The following is a 19880-nucleotide window of genomic DNA, read 5'->3' on the forward strand; positions in this document are numbered from 1 at the left end:
CCGGGGAGCCGAGCCCGCGGGGAGCCGGGAGGGGAGCCGGGAAGCCGGGCGGGGAGCCGAGCCCGCGGGGAGCCGGGGAGTGGGGAGCCGGGCGGGGAGCCGGGGAGCCGAGCCCGCGGGGCGAGGAGCCGGGGAGCCGAGCCCGCGGAGCCGGGAGCCGGGGGGGTCCGCCGGGGGCCGGCAGTGCTGGGCGGGCCGGGGGTGGTCGGCCGGGGCCGGCACCCCAGGGCCCGAGCCGACCCAGGCTGGAAACGCCGGGGGGCCAGCCTGGGCCGCACCTCCTCCCCCCACACTGCCCCTTACCTGCTACAGGCTTCCCGCGAATCAAATATTCGCGGGAAGCAGGGGAGGGGGCGGAGACTTTGGGGAGGAGGCGGGGTTGGGGCGGGGGTGTGGGCGGGGCTGGGGCGGGGCCGGGGGGCTGTGGAGTGTCCTCCATTTGGAGGCACAAAATATGGTAACCCTACACTAGCGGGGAGCAGCCGCGCCCCCTGCCCAGGCTGCGGCCTGGCGCCCCCCGGGGGGCTCCTGCAGGCTGCAGCAGATGCATGTGGGCATAGCCCCCGTGCGCCCCCCAGCTTCCCCCTTGCCACGTTTGGGCTGTGCAGCTCCCGGGGCCCTGAGCCTGCTCCAGGAGGGGCAGCGGCGGCGGCTCACACTCCCAGGAGCTGCAGAGCCTGAGCACGGCGAGGGAGAGCCGGGGGGGGACACGAGGGCCTCTGCCCGCATGCATCTGCTGCAGGAGCCTCCAGAAGGCAGCTCCTCCCTGCCGAGCTGCTGCAGCGGCCCAAGACCAGCAAAGCCAGTGAGTGGACTCAGGGCGGGGGCTGCCGGGATGGGGTGGGCTCACAGGGGGGCTGTGCACCCTCCAGGGAAGTTCAGGGACAGGGAGGGGGAACCTGGTCTGGGGAGCAGCTACTGGGCATGGCTGGCCCCAAGCATGCTGGTTCCTGGGGTCCATAAAGGCTCGCTGGGATTTGCCCCTCAATGATCCAATGTTACGGGGGGGGGGGGGGGGGGGGGGGGGGGGGGCACGCAAGGTGGAAGTTTTGTCTAGGGTGCAAAATATCCTTGCACTGGCCCTGCCCTGGGCATTCCCAGAGAACGGTCACCCAGCACAGGCACTGTATGCGGTGGTTCCTGTTTGGAAGGGGTTTTCCTGGCAGAGGGAGGGAGAACATTACAGAATCGGCTGCATCTCCCGAGTGCCGCCCCACTCTTCCCCCCAGCTAGACATTCAGCATGGACAGCGAGGGAAGCTGTGGCAACAAGCGCTCTGCACCAGTCTGTCATGCTAAATTTCCATCCGTATATTCAACTGGGTTTTGTAGTATTCACTTCCTGCCTAAACAGCTGCTGCACTCTCCCTCAGAGGTGGCTGCATTTCAGTGGTGGGAGAAGGTGCCACGGCTCAGCAAGCGGCATGAGCGCTAGTGTCCCCCACAAAAGCAGGCACGTCAGAGCGCTGTTGAGTGCTGCTTCAAGGGTCATTGCTGCTTTGCTGAACACAGCAGAGCTCTCGGGCACCATCCAGAGCATCTGCTCATTTTGCATTTGAAGATATTAAATTTAGCACAGACCCTCCCATGCTCCAGGCCAATGAGCCCGCTAGGGACCCTGGATATGTGCTTGATGCAGTGGCACGGACCCCGACGCCGGCGAGCAACCCTTCTGTGGCAGTGACCCACAATACCCAATACATATTCTGCACTGGGCTCATGCAGCGTGCTAGGCCTGCATGCTCCCACCACTCCCGGTATGGGGACGAAGGCCTTGCAGCCGGGGAGGAATGCCTTTGTTCTAGGGAATCGTTCCAGTTGAAAAAGAGACACTGGTAAGAAGCGAGGGAGTTTTTAAAAACCCAGCACTGGCCTTTAGAGGCTCTTCCAAGAAGGCAGGAGGGGCAGAGCATTTCCAGGGAATTGCATGAGTTCCTGGGGAAAGTCAGAGGGTTTTTATGCACTTCGGAGACTAAAAGCAACCATGGAATGAGAAGCAGAGGCGGGACCAGCTCCCTCCCTCTGGGCCCCAAATGGGTCACCACTAACACAGCCACCCCTCAGCAGCCTGAACAACCCAGGTCTCCTCTAGAAACAGTCCCAGACAGCGAGGGTTGCATGGCACAAAGAAATCCATTCCCATAGGAGAAGAGAAGAGAACAAAGGCTGCCTGCCTGTGGGAGGAGAAAGTATTTGACAGCCAAGTTGTCCTGCCTTCGTGACGACAAAAGCTACCTCCGCACAGCACTTTTCTCCTAGGAAACCATGCAGTGAGATATGCCTGTCTGGAGACCTCACCCTCTCCTCAGAGTATGGATGTAGACTTATCAGCATGGTTTTAGGGTGCCTGTTCTTTGGTGACAGTGTAGCCTTGGGAAAGTCACTTAATCCCAGTGTGCCTCAGTTTCCCTGTCTGGAAAATGGAGATAACCACTGCGCTCATGGGCCAACGATCACTTGAGAAGCAGAAAGGGGTATCCTGGATCCTGATCTTTCCCCCAGCCTGAGACATTTGGGATGTGCCTCTCCATCTGCATATCCTGGAGGCAGCTCCGATAGCGCATCCTCAGTGGCTAATGGAAGAGGGAGATGCCGAGAGCCCAGGACCGGTCAGATAATGCTGGCTAGGCAACGCCCAAAGATATAAGCCTCATACTCCATGCCGCAGGCTAAATCTGAGCTTTAATTTCTATAAGAACCTTTCACCCTAATGAAAACAGTGGCAGGGTACATCTACAGTGCACACCACTGGCAGCAGCACAGGGAATATGTAGTTATACACCACAGTGAAAAACAAGATACATCCACACTGTGGTATGTAGCTACATGTGTCAGGGAAAGGCTCTGGCATGGGGGAGGCAGCGAGGAAAGGCTCCGGCACTGGCAGCATCTACACTGCTCTTTGTACTTGGGCTAGCTGGGCATGCAATGTATGTACTCGACACTTCATTGTAAGGAGTGCTCAGAATAGACATATCCTCAGAGCTTTAACAAAAATTGGTTGAGGACTGCAGAAGCCACAATTACTTCTCCCACCACTGAAATGCAGCCACCTCTGAGGAAGAGAGTGCAGCAGCTGATGCACACAGCAGTTTAGCAGGAAGTGAACTCTACAAAAACCCAAGCAAAGTTACAGGTGGAAATTTAGCATGACAGACTAGTCATCCAAAGGGGAATTTTAACAGGTTGTTGGGGCCAACACCCTGACCCCTGCCTAACATTTAAACAGGCACTTTAATTACCAGAAGTAGTCAGGACTTGCATTACACCCCATCAAAAGGCTACAAGCCCAGGGAGACAGTGCCCTTAGCACTGCTGCATTTTAGTGCCAATTCAGAAAGCAGCAGCCACTTCTTAAAACCTTAGACCCACTTGTCAGCACCTAGATTTTCCCATCCACATACCTGTCAAGCCATTGCAGAGCTGCAGCTGACTAGATGGCTTAAGTTTCTAATAAAGAGGAACAAAGAGAAGTGTACTGCTCGCCTGAGTCTGGATGATGGGATGAATTGCACCCTCAGCAAGTTTGTGGATGACACTAAGCTGGGTGGAGAGGTAGATACGCTGGAGGGTAGGGATAGGGTCCAGAGGGACCTAGATAAATTAGAGGATTGGGCCAAAAGAAATCTGATGAGGTTCAACAAGGACAAGTGCAGAGTCCTGCACTTAGGAAGGAAGAATCCCATGAACCGCTACAGGCTGGGGACCAACTGGCTTAGCAGCAGTTCTGCAGAAAAGGACCTGGGGATTATAGTGAAAGAGAAGCTGGATATGAGTCAGCAGTGTACCCTCGTTGCCAAGAAGGCCAATGGCATATTGGGCTGTATTTGTAGGAGCACTGCCAGCAGATCGAGGGAAGTGATTATTCCCCTCTATTCGACACTGGTGAGGCCACACCTGGAGTATTGCGTCCAGTTTTGGTCCCCCCACTACAGAAGGGATGTGGACGAATTGGAGAGAGTCCAGCGGAGGACAACACAAATGATCAGGGGGCTGGGGCACATGACTTATGAGGCGAGACTGAGGGAACTGGGGTTATTTAGTCTGCAGAAGAGAAGAGTGAGTGGGGATTTGATAGCAGCCTTCAGCTACCTGAAGGGGGTTTCCAAAGAGGATGGAGCTCGGCTGTTCTCAGTGGTGGCAGATGACAGAACAAGGAGTAACAATCTCAAGTTGCAGTGGGGGAGGTTTAGGTTGGATATTAGTGAAAAGCTTTTCCACTAGGAGGGTGGTGAAGCACTGGAATGGGTTACCTAGGGAGGTGGTGGAATCTCCATCCTTAAAAACCTCTAAGGCCTGGCTTGACAAAGCCCTGGCTGGGATGATTTAGTTGGGGATTGGTCCTGCTTTGAGCAGGGGGTGGGACTAGATGACCTCCTGAGGTCCCTTCCAACCCTGAGATTCTATGATTCTATGATTATTGAAATCCACCCAGCCTCTAGATTACCATAGCTTTATTTACAGCCTTAAAATCCTCCCAAATTCAGCTGAATGCACCACTTTAACTCTGCCCTCTTGCACCAATAGAATCACACAAGCTCAACTTCGTCTCACACACTAGTGTTCTGGTCACAAGGAAACTTTCTACAGTTTCAGGTGCACACGTGCATCTGTGCACAGTCCCCATTACCTATGTCTGCACACACAAGGAAGTAGTTAAGGTTTGCTTCAAATGTAAAAAGCTCTGAAATAGGATTCCTGGTAGGCTAGGAAGCATCTGTTTGTAATGGATTCAAATTAATGTTTTGTATATGTTTGTATGTAATTGTAGAGTATCAAATCTGCACATTTAATAAATCAAAGTAAGTTTCCTGACTCAAGTACACAACTTGCCTTAATCAAGGCACATACAAACAGGGGCAGAGTTAAGGCTCAGTGGTCAGCCATATGCACTGGAATTTCCTGAGCTTGATTTCAGCCCTCCTGATTAACAGCAAGTTTGAAGAAAGTGAATCAAGAGGGGGCAAAGTGTCCCAAGCTTTCTTCAAACGTCAGACAGTAACTGGAGGAAAACAGACTGACAAGAGAACGTACCACCACCGTTTACAGAGCCATGTTGGGGTGTGGCATACGCGTCTGTGTCGTTACCCCCAGTCTGGAACTTCTCAGCTGCGTAAACCTCCTGGAAACTCAAAACTGGGCCCATGCTTTGAATCGGACGTGCCTAACTTTAGGTATCCAAGGCCACTTTAGGCACCACAATAAGTGGTTGCTGAGAACTTGCAGCTTTTCTTGACCTTGGGAGGGGCTGCCAGGGCTCAACATCTGTGAGGATCAGGCCCCTTTTTTCTTTGCCCAAATGTGGCCTTGGGCACCGAAAGTCAGGCCCTTGTGATTAAAAGCGTGGGCCCAGTTTTGTCTCCAGGAGATTTACACACACAGGAGCGGAGCTCCAGCTGACTCAGAGGAGAAGAGCAAAGCCTGGGGGGGGTTATGAGATGAATGATGGTTCAGAGACACGTCGCCCCAAGGCATGGATGATGCAGCCCTAATGAGCACAGTCTGACCTCGGCTCGGCCATGCTGTCTCAGGCTCCCCAGGGGTCAACGGTGTTCCCTGGTCACATGTCTGTTCCGAGGTGGCAGCAGGAAGGAGGAGAAAGGGGCAAGTACCTGATTTTTGGTGTTCAAAGTGGTGCTTCACGTGATAAGCCTTCAGCCCGTACAGGTAGGTGCCTTTCTTTGGCGAGCCGTAGTGCAGGTAGTAATGAGTCATGTCGTAGACAACATAACCAAACAGCCCACCGACAAACATGGACATGCCAACTGCTTCAGGCAGGAGCAGGCGCAAGAGGGTGTAGAAAAACCCAATCACCAGCGATGCAGGCACGGGAGGGAAGACCAGACGGGAGCTGTCAAATGGAGACTGGAGGCAGAGAAGGATAATGGACAGGATGAGTTCCTAGCACGTTTAAGGAACCCAGGTGTGATACTCTCCTGGTTCACATGACCCAGACAGAGAGGGGGCAACGTGAATAATTACCATCAGATCAGAAGCTACAAACACGTCTGCCTCTGCTCTCGGGGCCTAGAAGCAGCTATGGTGGAGCCTCTGACCGGTCAAAGGCGATGTGTTTGAGGCATCACGAGGGAGCTCCCGAGCAGCGTCAGACGCCTCTACAAGCGCCTGTTGCAGGCGCAGGGGTGTTAGGCTGGCTACGCTGGCCAGCTCCCAGGGGAAGCCAGCCTTTCAGGGGGTTAGGGTTCTTCTAGTTGCAGCAGCGGCCGCTTCTAAAGCTACTTTGCCACCGTTCCCAACCCTAACAAAGCTAGAGGTTGCTAAGGCAGCTCAGGTGCCCACAGAAGGGTAAGTTTATTAAAAGCTACTTTTAACCATCTAAGTTTCAACCTGGTCAGACCCCTACCCGGTGCAGACTGGCCTGGCTCCTTTGAGTTCAATCGAGTGATGTCGATTTCTGCCAGCCAAGAAGCTGGCACTGCATTCACGGATTTGGAATATTAAATTCACAAATCAACTCACCCAATTTCTAGTTACCCGACGAGACTCAAGGCTTCCGCATTTCCCCATCACTAGTGCTAAAGCATCTACTGGTGTAGAAGGGATGTAGCACCTCACCCTGCTTTGAGTCACTGAGAAACACAACCCTGCGTCAGCAGCCTTCGCAGGTGCTAAAGCATTTCCAGTCATCATTGAGAAATTCTAGGCAAACGCCCTGCATCTGGTCTTGCTGCATATGGCTTGCAATGCCATGTGCCAAGAGACTGGCAGGCTGCCACCGGAGCTGGCCCTGTGCATGTTTAAGCATGCCTCCACAACTTCGGTCAGACCTTGAATTTTAACTTTAGTGGCAAGGCTGTTGCTCTGGGCAAGTCTAATAGCACTGGGTGGTGCTCCTTTCCTAATCAGAGAGATACCACGAGTCACGCTGACATGCATAACTAAGCTCCACAATTCCCATGCCTGAGATTGTTATCTCCAGAGATCTGTTGTGCTACTCCCTACATTGCAAGCAGGGGTGAGCACTACTCACCTTGTGATGCTGGCCGTGCAACAAGAAATGCAGTGTGATGAGATAATAGTTACTAGCAGGCGGCTTCATGTGGAAGAGAAAGCGATGGATGAGATACTCTACTAAGGACCACAGGAACATTCCCAGCACGAAGATGAATGGGAAGAAGTACTTGTGCACAGGGATGGAATACTCTACACGACAAGGAGACATGCAGCTATCAGCAACCATGCATCACTACCATGGCTAGCAAGCAAGACAGGGGATCACGTCACGTGTCACTGCTTCTTTCACATTTACTTTGTGCTTCCCAGATTTATTGTATTTCCCCTTTAGCAGCTTCAGACATATCCACCCAGACCCTCTAGGAGGGCCAGGAGTCTCCTCTCCTCTCCCCTGCCAGCCCGGCTCTGTACTGGCAACAAGCTAGCCTTACTGCTAAAGCCTGTCAATTCTTGACTCGGCCACTACAAACACCTCCAGTTTCTCAGTTCTCCACCCTCCAAATGCCACAGGTAAGATTCTCCTCCTCCTCTGGAGCAACACTGACCATGCCCACCCGTCCCGTCCCCCTCAGATGCTTTCAGTGATCTCCACTCCTTCCATATCTCTTCCTCTCTCCAGACTCTGCCTAACTCACCCCATCTCTTCCCTCACACCCCTGCTTCCTGCACCCCGCCCATTGCACCCTTTGGCTCCTTCAGCCCCTCCTGACTTCCTGATATCCCTCGCACTGGAAAGGGCCAGAGCCCCTCTGAATCTGCTTGCAACAGCAGAACCACTATCTGTACCATGGAGTCTCCCAGCTAAGACTAAACCCCCGCCCCCAAACCAGATTTTTAATTGAGCAGCTGATGCTTCTGCCATCGTCTTCTCGGTGTATTTAAAGGGAGGGTCGCGTGGAGGCTGCTGCCAGGCTGGAGCGCTTTCCCATTGTTCCACAGACAGATCTGCCTTTATCAGGACGCCGTGAGCTAGGTAGAGCACATCAATGGGAGGGCTGTTTTCCCATGGCGTGGCTCAAACATGCTTCTTTGTATGACCCCCGTCATTTACTCTGCAGAAGCAAAGCCAGATTCTTGGGGGTGGGGGGAATGTTCACTGGAGAAGGAAGCCAGCTAGCGTAAGAGTCCCTAGCAACTCGGGCCATGTGGTGCCTACCCGCTTCCCCACTAAACGCTGCTGTGGGTCGTACTTCTAGTGATACACGATACATGCAGCCCTCAGTCTCAGCCTGGAGTATGCCCCTAAGGTGCCCCCCCGCCCTCAGCCCCTGCTTCCTGCAGGCAGTAGGTGCTTACTGAAAAAGGAACAAGGTAACACACATACACACACACGACCCAGCTACAGACTGTTCAATTTGCTACCAGCTGAGGCCAGGAATCCAACAAATACTGGTTTGACACTTTATATCTTTAAAATGGGCATGACAAGCCCCCCCTCTTGTGACTGACGGTCTGTCAGAGATCAGGCCTCAGGCAACAGCACAGAAGAATCACAATTAGCTTTTGGGGGGTAGGGGGAAGAAGGAGAGAAAGCCTCACCCCAGAACAAATTGGTTGCACAGGTGACTCTCTGCAAGCATGTAGCGGCGCAAGGGGGAAGCGCTCTCCCTAACCCAGCTGAGAGCACAGCAGAGCAAACACCGCAGTGGGCAGGGGGCACCAATAGATACATGTTAGGAAGTCTGCCTAGCGTCACAAAGCTGCTTCTGCCCCTCCTGGCTGGCTCCTAATGCAGGGAGTTTGGATCCTCTCGACAGTTGGAGATCTAGCTACAGGTTTGACTGGACTTCCTGAGCTCTGCATCACTGGCGGTTTGCACCAACCTTTTCCCCGCCTCATGGTCTTTTCACCACAGCTTCATTTCACACCTGCCCTTCTCACGCTCTGCCCCCCCACCCAGCTCTGCTCTTTCCATTTAGCTGATCCCTGCCTCACTCAACCCCAGCCTCTAAAATAATAAAAATCACAGCATTACCCTGCTCTTTGCTGCCATCGCACTGTTCACCCTGCTCATCTGTTCTAGCCCTTCCCCCACCCGCGTCTGCCTGGTCTATTTCGGTTGTAAGCGCTGCAGGGCAGAGATTGTCGGCTACTGCGTTTGTACAGCACCTGGCACAGTGGGGGCCGGTTCTTAGCTGGCCCTTAGGCCCTGCTGTCAGAAGTGTGATTATTCATAAAAAAGGCACAGAGGCTGGCTGGGGGTGGGGCACAGAGGCAGCACTTCAAGCTACTTGAGACTAGTTTAAAAAAAACAAAACAAAACAAAACAACCCACCTAGATTCCAAGTTGAAGATGGCCCTTTAAGACCCCAGCTAACAGCATTTGCCAGTGATCTGCTCCAAACACAGTGCCCCCTCCAGCCCACTGAGCTGCACCCGCGCCACCACGGCAGGCTCTGGTTGGACACGGCTACATGAGAGGAGGAGGAGATTCTCCCTCTCCCCACCGTTCACCCACCTCTGGACACGGTCAACGCTGATACCAAATGGCATCTCCAAAGGAATGCAGCTCAGGGGAGGAAAACAGCACATTAGAAACAAAGGTGGCAACGTGCTCTGACTGCATTGTTGCTGGCAGGAGGGTGGCCAATGGGGGATTTCACACAAACAAGCCACACACTGTGCGAGGTCTGCCCAGCACCAGCAGCACAGAGGGATGGGCTCGTCAAACAACCATACAGGGCTACAGACTGACAGCACTGGCCGTTTCTTTTGCTTCCATTCAGCTGCAGAAGTGGACAGGGATGAGTGGCGAGCAGCATGCCCCACAACAGGTTAGAGGCCACCAGAGATGGCCTCTGCAGTCCCCAAAGCCCCATGGTTGTGGGTTCCCTTGATTTGGGGGACCCCAAAAAAGTGGAATCTCAGCTTTTATGCAGCTGAATTTCTCGACTTTTTCTTTGTAAAGATAACTAGACAGTGTCCATGCTGGAATTGTTGCAGACTCCTCCTAGTAGGAATAAGGCTACAATTTAGTCACGGAGATCACAGCAGCCACAGATTCTGTGACTTTACAAAACCTCTGGGACTTCCAGAGCTTCAGGAGGTGGAGGCGGGACTGTGCACCCCTGCCTTGCAACTGGGGCTGGCTGGAACCAGGACCCTGCAGCCCCAGCCCCGCGGCTTCCGCCAGAAGCTGCAGCTAGGCCACTCGCCCCAGCCCCACAGTGCCCCAGGCTTGGGGGGGGGGGGGCTGCAGCCGGAGCCATGCACCCATCCTGCAGCTGCGGCCAGCTCCAGAGCGGTGGCTGTCCCCCCCGTGGGTGCGATCCCTGCTGGACCTGGGGCTGTGCCCCTCACCATGGCGGGGTGCTTGGCTGGAAGTCCCCCACTACAGGGCTCCATTCCTCCCCCTACCTAGCCCTGTCCCCTGGTTCTTTTTAGTAAAGTCACGGACAGGTCACGGGTTCTGTGAATTTCTGTGCATTGCCTGTGATCTGTCCATGACTTTTACTAAAAATAACCATGATAAAAACTTAGCCTTAACTAGGAATCACAAGCAATTCACAGACCCCTCTGGGGGGCTGGGCTGGGCTTTGATGTCTGGACACCTATAGCCCTTCACATCTGGAGAGACTCAGTATCTATCCGACACCAGGATGACACATGAATGCAGGGAGGGCCAGAAAAACAGAGGGCACGAGAGCCAGGGTTTCTGAGACTAGTCAGTGATTTTTTTTTTTTTAAATCTTTGTCTGGACTGGGAGCAAGCATCAGCAGCACAGTGATCTGCCACCCTGGCAAAGAGCCAAGGTCAGCTCTGGGGACCCCGCCATCTGAGATGGGGGAGCAGCAAGCCACTGGCAGAAACAGTCATGAGGACACCCCCATTTAGTTAGAAACACAGCTAAAGATGGCGAGTGCACCTCTGTTACACTAACGGTACCTCCATACTGAAGCTGGGAGGCATAGTCCGCAGCTCGGGGAGCTGTACACATGCTAACTGCTGGAGCTAGTTCATGGGCAGTGGGAACACTAGCCACACAAATACATACCCAGACTCAGACTCCAAAGCTAGCAGGAACCATCACGATTAGGGGGCTGGAGCACATGACTTATGAGGAGAGGCTGAGGGAACTGGGCTTGTTTAGTCTGCAGAAGAGAAGAGTGAGGGGGGATTTGATAGCTGCTTTCAACTACCTGAAAGGAGGTTCCAAAGAGGATGGAGCTCGGCTGTTCTCAGTGGTACCGGATGACAGAACAAGGAGTAATGGTCTCAAGTTGCAGTGGAGGAGGTTTAGGTTGGGTATTAGGAAAAACTTTTTCACTAGGAGGGTGGCGAAGCACTGGAATGGGTCACCTAGGGAGGTGGTGGAATCTCCTTCCTTAGAGGTTTTTAAGGTCAGGCTTGACAAAGCCCTGGCTGGGATGATTTAGTTGGGGATTGGTCCTGCTTTGAGCAGGGGGTTGGACTAGATACCTCCTGAGGTTCCTTCCAACTCTGATATTGTATGATTCTATGATCATCTAGTCTGACCTCCTGTAGATTGCAGGCCACAGAACCTCACCTGCCCACTCCTGCGATAGACCCCTAACCTCTGGCTGAGTCACCGTCATCCTCAAATCATGCTTTAAAGACTTCAAGTCACAGAGACTCCACCATTTACAGGGTTAGACAGGATTGTACTTGGGTGCTGCTGCTATTTTTAGCATGGTAGCTCCAGCAGAGCTAGCACGTGTACGTCTCCCCAAGCTGGAATTACATCTCCCAGCCACTGTGTAGAGACACCCAAAAGGGCCAAATAAGGTGTTCTAGTGAAGTGGGACAAAGAGGAAATGGCTTGTGTCTTTGCTCAGGATCCAGCCATAGGGAGCTGGATAAAGCAGGCCTGCGCAGGTGTGTCTGGAGTGAAGCACCACAGGAGCTGAATCCGGTTCCAGCACTGCAGCCCGCGTGCATGTGCTCGGTAAAAAGCTTTGGGGGCTGGACTGACAACAGAGAAGTGTTGCAAACTTGGCACAAGTCACTGGACTGGTACAATATTTTCTTCCTCTGATACACCTTGCCCAAAAGCACCACCGTGATGGACAGATTACAGCTGCCCCAGACCACAGCCGCCAGCAACCAGATTTCTGCAGCAAGCCAGTGATCTGGTGCCGCTCACAAGCTGTAACACTTAGCCCAGAATGGGGATGGATGCAGATAACTGTGGCTATGACTGGCTTTAAAGGAGACTGGATGTTATTTCAAAAGCTGTACTTGGCAAAAAGAGTTAATTTGCTGCTGTTCCATGCAACTAATTGTAGCTTCAAACATGCACCGGTGGGGTGGGATGGTGGAAAGCAAGCCAGCCAGCCCCTGGGCCCTCTACGCACAACACATGTGTACACGCACACACACACGGATTTGACCTCTTCATGCTAGTGGGAGAGCTTGTCCCAATGTACATGCGAGTGACTCCCCTCAGGAAAGCGGGACTGCTGCGATGCAGGTGAGTGCAATTGCCTTTCTAGGGCTTAAGGGACCCGGATTAGACAAGGCAGGTGGAGCTGTGCTGGAGTTCAGTACCTGCTGTGAATGACGAGAAGAGTCTGGTAGTTCCCTGTGCAAGAGACGCGTAGCAGAACCAGCTGAGATACAGCACCACAGGGATCCACACCATGATAACAATGTACCTAGAGGATGGAAGAGAGGAATTCATTTGAGCAAATTCACAAGCTTTCTCCGTGCTCTATGGCAAACTTAGAGCTTGTGCACACTACCACTTGTGTTGGTATAATGTCCATCACTCAGGAGTGTGAATAAGCCACACCCGAGTGACGTAATTTACACTGAGCTAAGAGCCAGTGTGGATAGCACTATGTCGGCAGGAGAGCTTCTCCCACAGACGTAGCTACCGCCTCTCCTGGAGGTGCAGTTCTTGTGCCAGCGGGAGAGCTCTCTTCCATCGGCATAGAGCGTCCTCCCCTGACGTGCTGCATCAATGCAGTTGGGCCGCTGTGGTGTGTCTAGTGCAGACTGGCCCTTAGTTATTCCAAACAGGGCACATGTTTTGAGGGACATTGAGACAGCTGTACCAGTGGCCCCAAAGCCAGCGTTCTGGCTGTTCTACACTTCACAGGCCCTCGCTTCCTGCTCAAGCTCAGAGAGAGGGAGGAGGGGACCCAATACAAACTATTGGGAGAAGAGCTTTAAGCAGCAGCAATCCTACATCCTAGAGGAGCAGGCCCTAGTACCAGAGGCTGCTTTGCAGGGGAGTCAGCCCGGTGGCTTGGGCTGTGCGTGACCATGGCAAAGACTCAGGCTCAGTTTCCAGGTCTCTTGCTTCCCATCATAGGAATGCCGTGGGGGAAGCACCTCACATTGCTCTGCAGCTGCTCCCCTTCGTCTCATCTCTTTAGGGGCGCTGAGGGATGCAGAAGCAAGTCTCACCACGGTCATTGTGGATACAATATTGACTGACGAGTGATAGGTGACGAGGCAGAGAGCCTGAGGGCTCCAGAAACACCTGGATGCTCCAAGAAGCTCCCAGATGGGATGTGTCTTGTTATCTGAGCTCGGCCCGTCTCAGAGTCACTGCACTGAGCCGTCTTTCCCTGCTGGACCCCAGGAGCTCCCTGTCCATCCAACAGGCCCAGCTTCCTTCCCCTTCCCCTGGGGACATGGTCTCACAATGAACCTCTATTTCGAGATTCTAGTCTTGGACGTGCCAAGAAGCATAAGCCCTGGGGGAGGGGTCAGACAAGGCCAGACCTGCTGTAAGCCTCCCTCAGACAACACTTACCATGCTGTTTTAGAGAGGGACTCTATGAAATCCGAGTGGAACAAGCGAATTGGCCGGTCCACAGGCTGATGCACCCACTCGTCATATTTCTCCCCCAAATGGCCCACCTGCCAGAGCAATGGTTTGTGCCAGTCCACGAGATCCTAGGGGAGCAGAGAATAGGGAGCGAGATCTTTTACAAAGAAGTCACTAAGCCATTTTACATTCTTCACCTAGCACAATGCAGTAGCGTATTACTCGTTGATGTGCATATCTCCCATGGAACATCAGGGTGAGCCAGATAGCTTGTGCAACCAGCATCCAAGAACTTCTCCTCCGTACAAAGCAACACCTAAGGGGCTTTACCCAGACTCAAGGTTAAGATTGCTACATTAGTATGAGCTAGGACACTTCTCCAGGCCGGGGAGCTGACAGGTTATGCAAAAACTAAAAATGATAACATCGTATGTCCATCATAGACTGAGCTGAATCTATTAGAGCCAGGTGGGTAAGAAAGGACCTCTCCCTTAGAGAAAAGGCTAGGGGTGTTGTAAGCCCGGAGGGTGCAGGAGAGAGATCGTACCGCTGGCTAAACAATGGCAGAACAGAATTAGAATCAACTCCCAGACTCGGAAGTGCTGAGTGCTGCTCAGTTTAACACTCACATTATTTATTGAGCTGCTCTATGGGCCAGATTTTTTTTTCTAGCATTAAAAGCATGGAAGCATCAAGAGAGTTTTTTGTAAGACACTGCTTACCTTCACTGTGAGAGACACGCCCTCCCTCGCACTGTGATCAGATAGACAGGTCCCTGTGGCAAGCTGCCCCCCTAAGTTATGCAGCAAAGCCCCCTGCAGCCCCTGGGGATTTGTGCAGCAGGATGAAGGTTCTGTGGCAGCTTTTAAAATCGAATATGAAAGTGACCCCCCCCCCCCGATCAGTGCTGTGACCCCTGGCTTACAGACAATTAAGAACTTCACTGCAGGAGTCGCTAGTGGGGCAGGAGGTCTGGCAGCTGGGTGTGGGACAGGGAAGACAATTTAGGGTAGGGAGGATTAAAAAGTGCTCAGTGCTGGCCTGATGTTGCTCTCCCTGAAGTCAGTGGAGGCAGAGCACTTACAAACGTCCCCACCCTTGCTTTATCACAGGTAGCGAGTACAAGAGACCAAGGTATTGTGGCTAGATCACTGGGGCTGCTCAGATTCCCTGGCTGGTTCTTTGTGCCAGGAGGTACCACACACCACAATCCTCTGCACTGCCCAGATTTCACAGGAACAATTACATCCTGGTTTATGGCTCAGCCACCTGACAGTGTCACTTTGACATCGCTCTCCTAAGCAAGCTCTGCTGTGCATTCGCTCAGAGACTACACCACAGCACCTGCCGCCTCCCGCTGTCCATCATGCCGTCCTAGTGCTGCACTGGAAGTGAGCAGGAGACACGCGGGAATGGGGTGGACCAGCTATTCCAGGCTGCCGCACACGACAGCGGCTTACTCTTCAATGCCTTCATTCCCCCTTCTCAAAGATATCTGGTGCTTACCAAGAGCAGGCGAGGGATCTGTTAGGGAGGTATTACACCAACTGGTGACTATAGACGAACAATTACTGAAATGACTGCTGGAGCGTGAGCTCCAGTGGGTGAGGAATGGAGCACAGCGGGGACAACAGGCAGAAAGGGGAGTAGTGATTTTTTAATCAGTGGGTGGAGATTACGGTGTGTAACAGCCATGGTGGAGTCATGCAGGCAGCCCTGGGAGTGCACTACCACCGCCCTGAGAGGCAGCGAAGGAAACACTTTAGGGCAGAAAAATCTCACACTGCATTTGAGAAACTCTGTCCACGTGGCATGGTCAGAGCAGCCTGAGATGGCAAGGAAACTCCTCGGCCCTTGAAGCAGTCCAGACCCTTTGCAGAGAGAGGCATCTTCGTGTCCTGGGCACAAATACAGACCAGCAATTGGAATTCCAGGAGATCTGACAAACAAGACTGCAGCTAGAACAGGAGTACTTGTGGCACCTTAGAGACTAACAAATTTATTAGAGCATAAGCTTTCGTGGGCTACAACCCACTTCTTCGGATGCATAGCCCACGAAAGCTTATGCTCTAATAAATTTGTTAGTCTCTAAGGTGCCACAAGTACTCCTGTTCTTTTTGAGGATACAGACTAACACGGCTGCTACCCTGAAAGACTGCAGCTGCTTCACGATGGCAGGTGGCCCATGGGGCTGCCCATCCAGCCCCTGCCTGCCTGGGCACAGCCGAGGAAGTGCCCCTTCACATCCAGATTGAAGAGCTCTGCCTTGGAACACCCAGCAGGGTTGCAGAGATACAATCTGTGCTGTCAAAGGGCATGTCTACATGGCAAAAAATAAAAAAAACACCAAAAAAAATAAACCACAGTAGTCGCAGTGAGTCTCAGATCCCAGGTCGTCTGCCTGGGGCTCATGCTATGGGGCTAGAAATAGCAGCAGAGCTGTTCCCACTTTGGCTCTAAGTCCCACCCCCTCGCTGGGTTTCAGAGCCCGAGCGAGAAGGGCTACACTGCTATTTTTAGAGCCGTAGTGGGAGCCCGCAGCAGCTGACCTGGGCTCAGACTGGCTGAGCTGGGGGGAGGGAGGGGTTGCACTATAGATGTGCCCAGAGATGCTGCAAGTCAAGTTTGGAGGTTTGCTTCCCGAGCAGCAGCCTCAGCAAGGGCCAGTGGCTCTGACAACGGAGCCTCCTTTTCCAGCTCTAGGAGCTGGGAAGCCTGGCACATACACGCTGCAGGCACAGCTTAGCTCATAGCACATCTGGCAGCTCTCCACACAGGGTTCCAGGGCTGCCCAAATGAATCCTTCCATCCAGTCCCTCCCATGGGGGCACAGTGGCCCCTCCACATCCTGCTCCACTGACACAGAAAGTGCGTGCAGCATGCCCAGAGCAATGTCCTTGTGCACAGACACGATTCGTATGTCTGGCTAGGCTGGAGGGATCTGCCTGTGTCACCCTGAGCTGCCCATAGGCAGTGTAAGCTCGCAGTCATTTCTGTGGGACTAATTCATCTCACAGCTTCAGGGTGTTTCTAGATGGCAGCCCAGTAGCACATGGTCCCACCCAAAGCCAGCAGCAGTTTCACACCTTAGCCAATTCTATTATCCTTTGTGGTATTTGGGTCAGGGCAAGGAAGCACAAGTGGCTTTATGGTGCCAGGTGGTGGAGGCCCACTGCACATCAGTGAAGCCAACCAAGATGCTAAGCCTATTTCCCACAAACACAGGGTGAGCCAGATAACCTGTGGTGCTCGTGTGCAAACACAGCAAGGCCTCAGGCGCTTTCCACAGGCTCAAGGTGAAGCTGTTGGATCATTATATGCCAGAGCACGTTTCCAGGCGTCCGAATCCTGACAGGGCAAGGAAACAAACTGACAGCAAAGGTGCCAACAGCAGCCTGAGACGTTCCATTTTAGAGACACTAAAGCAGTCAGTAGCCAGCACGACTTGAAAGAACCTCTTCTAGTGCCCATTAGATTGGCCTTCAGGGACCCCAAGGATAGGGTGACCAGACAGCAAGTAAAAATCAGGACAGTGGGGGGGGGGGGAATAGGAGCCTATATAAGAAAAAGACCCAAAAATCGGGACTGTCCCTATAAAATCGGGACATCTGGTCACCCTACCCAAGGAGAAGGAGCTTTCAGCATTCACTAGAGTTTGCAGTTCCTTGACTAACAATTGCGAAGAGTTCCTAGTACGTTTGCTGAAGGGACAGGGTTTGTTCCACCAGCTGTAGCTATAACTGCATCGCCCAAACTGAAGGGCACACAAAAAAAGTTACACATGCCAGAAGCAAGTGCCATGGGATTAGTTCCTCTCAGTGTGGGTGACAGGCTCCGTTTCGGAGAGACACTGGTTGTCAGTAAAAGAGGCCCCACCAAGCGTGTGTGGAGTAGAGGTAACTTTGGGGCTCTCAGAGAGGGAGAGTTGAGCCGGCAGCATCCGTTTCTGCCTGCTGAAGAGAACTGGTTAATGAAGCCGCCTGGCTGCTGACCATGTCCCACGGTACTGACTGTGTGAAAGGCGAGTCAATCTAGGGAGATAAAAATCGTTTCCTCCTTTATCCCTCCCATGCTCAGGACTGATACCACTCCGGCACAGCTGCTTGGCTCCGCATTGCCCAAGGAAATCAGAGTGTCGCTATGACAACACGGCATCCAGGCCATATTATGAGTCATTTGGCTTATCTGATGGACTGTAGTGTCACGTACCAGCTCATAACAGTGCCTGCCTGTGCCACTCCCCAGGGGCACCCTGGGTTGTGAACATAGGTGGCGGGTATTGTAGGCTGGGGATGTCTATTCCTCCCCAAACAGCCTGATGTGGCCCCGCTCACACTCCATCCCCAGTCCTCCTCCTGCTTGCTGTTCGTTCTGGGCTCCAGCAGGGGAGGGGGGCAGACGGGGCGGGGGCCTTGGGCAGAGGGGGGAAGAGGCCAGAGGCTAGCCTCCTCCTTCACCTGCCGCCCAGGGTTATGAGACACCTCGCCAGCACCTGCCCTCAGCATGAGACAGCTTTGTCCCCAGCCTCTGGCAGCACAAGCCCTGCCTTCCAGAACTTTGCAGGCCTCACTTCCTCTCTTTCCAATAGAGACAGGGAAGTGTTATTGCCATTATACAAGCCGCTGGAATACTGGGAGCCAGGGAAGCTTGCAGGGGACTTCCTACGACTACAGCCACAAGCAGTCTCTGCTCAAGGCCGTCTGTCATGCAATTGCAGTAGGCAGTTCCAGTCATGCACTCATTCCCTTGCCTGCAGTGAGACAGAGGCTGGCCAGTCACTCGAGCCCAATATTTAGGTGGTTTCTGTTCCTATCAGGCTGTGAAAGTTCACACCCCAGAGAGTGGTTTCCATGGAACCATTTCCTTCTGGAGCCATGACCAAAGGTAGCTAACAGTGGAGTTTGAGGGAGAAGCTGCAGACTCCGTGCTTGGAAGCAGTGGGACATGGTGAGTGGCATGTTTGGGCCAGCTGTGGGTTGCTTTCTCTGTACAAGCTGTGGAGCTGGGCTGTGAGGCTCAACCCTCGGAGCTTTGATTTCCCCCCCGCCCCAGGATCCAATGGCTGGCAGTGGAAGCTAGACAAATTCAGACTGGAAACAAGGTGTACATTTTTAAGGGAGAGCAATTAGCCACTGGAACAATTTACCAGGGGGTCATGGTGGATTCTCATCACTGACAATTGTTAAATCAAGATGGGAGGTTTTTCTACCAGCTCTGCACTAGGAATGATTTTGGGGTGGGTCTCTGGCCTGTGCTATACAGGAGATCAGGGTAGATCATCACAAAGATTCCAAGGCCAGAAGGGACCAATCACCAGCAAAGCAGCCAGCACACCAGTCTACACAGTCAGGGCCCTGGCACTCCGACCCGGGGGAGAACGGGCCAGACTGGGCAGAACATTAGAACTCAGCTAATACATGACGTGATCACACCTGGCCGATACTGCCCTTATTTAGGTAAGGGAGGTTTCATCATTTATAATCTTTCACACTTAAAACTTTTAAGAACAAAAAGTCATCAAACCCTTCCCCCTAACGTAGATGACTTCATTCACGAAATACAAGAGCTGGGCCTGCTCCTTTCTGTCCCATCCTGGCTGCTCTCTGCAGTCTCCCCACTCCTGGGAGGTGGGGAGACTGGGGAGGGGGGACTCTCCAGAGCGACAGGTAGTGCTAAGATGCCCAGGCATTTCATCTTCCAGACCAACAACGTTTCCTTGGGGCTTAAAGCAGTGACTACAGCAGGAAGTGTTTAACTGTCTCATCCACTCCTCCCCAGAATCACTTTGCAACCGCAATCTGGTTCAGCCACATTTCTAACACTGTTCAGGCTGCTTTGCTTCAGGCAGTGTGGGTGGGTTAAGTGCTTCCCCTCAGCCATTCCCTCCTCTCCCCCGAAGGTCCCAGGGAAGGAGAGAGCTGGCCCAGCCAGCAATGTGTTCCCGACTGAAGTTCCCTAGGGAAAGGTGGGGAGGAGTTGTCAGAAGTTGTACAGAGCTATGCCAGAAATGGCACAGAAGAGGAGAGGACGAATTGCATCCCACGTAGAGAATGGGCCCAGGGTGGGTAGAGGGAAGGCTGCTAGCTCTGCCCGCAGGATGGGCCCCAGCAGTAGCCACAGACTAGGGCCAATTCACATCAGCTGCTTTAAGTCTGGCTGCTTCGGG

At 53.2% G+C, this 19880-nt stretch overlaps 1 protein-coding gene across 1 annotated transcript in view; it reads right to left on the reverse strand.

Moving 5' to 3' along the window:
* Positions 1-19880, reverse strand: part of FA2H (fatty acid 2-hydroxylase) — a 69500-nt gene that overhangs the window by 7637 nt on the left and 41983 nt on the right. The window contains exons 3-6 of the mRNA XM_034788748.1: positions 13700-13842; positions 12484-12590; positions 6991-7163; positions 5612-5864 (exon numbers count right to left, since the gene is read on the reverse strand). Coding sequence (XP_034644639.1) covers positions 5612-5864; positions 6991-7163; positions 12484-12590; positions 13700-13842 — 676 coding nt within the window. The remainder of the gene's footprint in view (positions 1-5611; positions 5865-6990; positions 7164-12483; positions 12591-13699; positions 13843-19880) is intronic.

Source organism: Trachemys scripta, chromosome 13 (genome assembly GCF_013100865.1).
Source record: "Trachemys scripta elegans isolate TJP31775 chromosome 13, CAS_Tse_1.0, whole genome shotgun sequence".
NCBI lineage: Eukaryota > Metazoa > Chordata > Testudines > Emydidae > Trachemys > Trachemys scripta.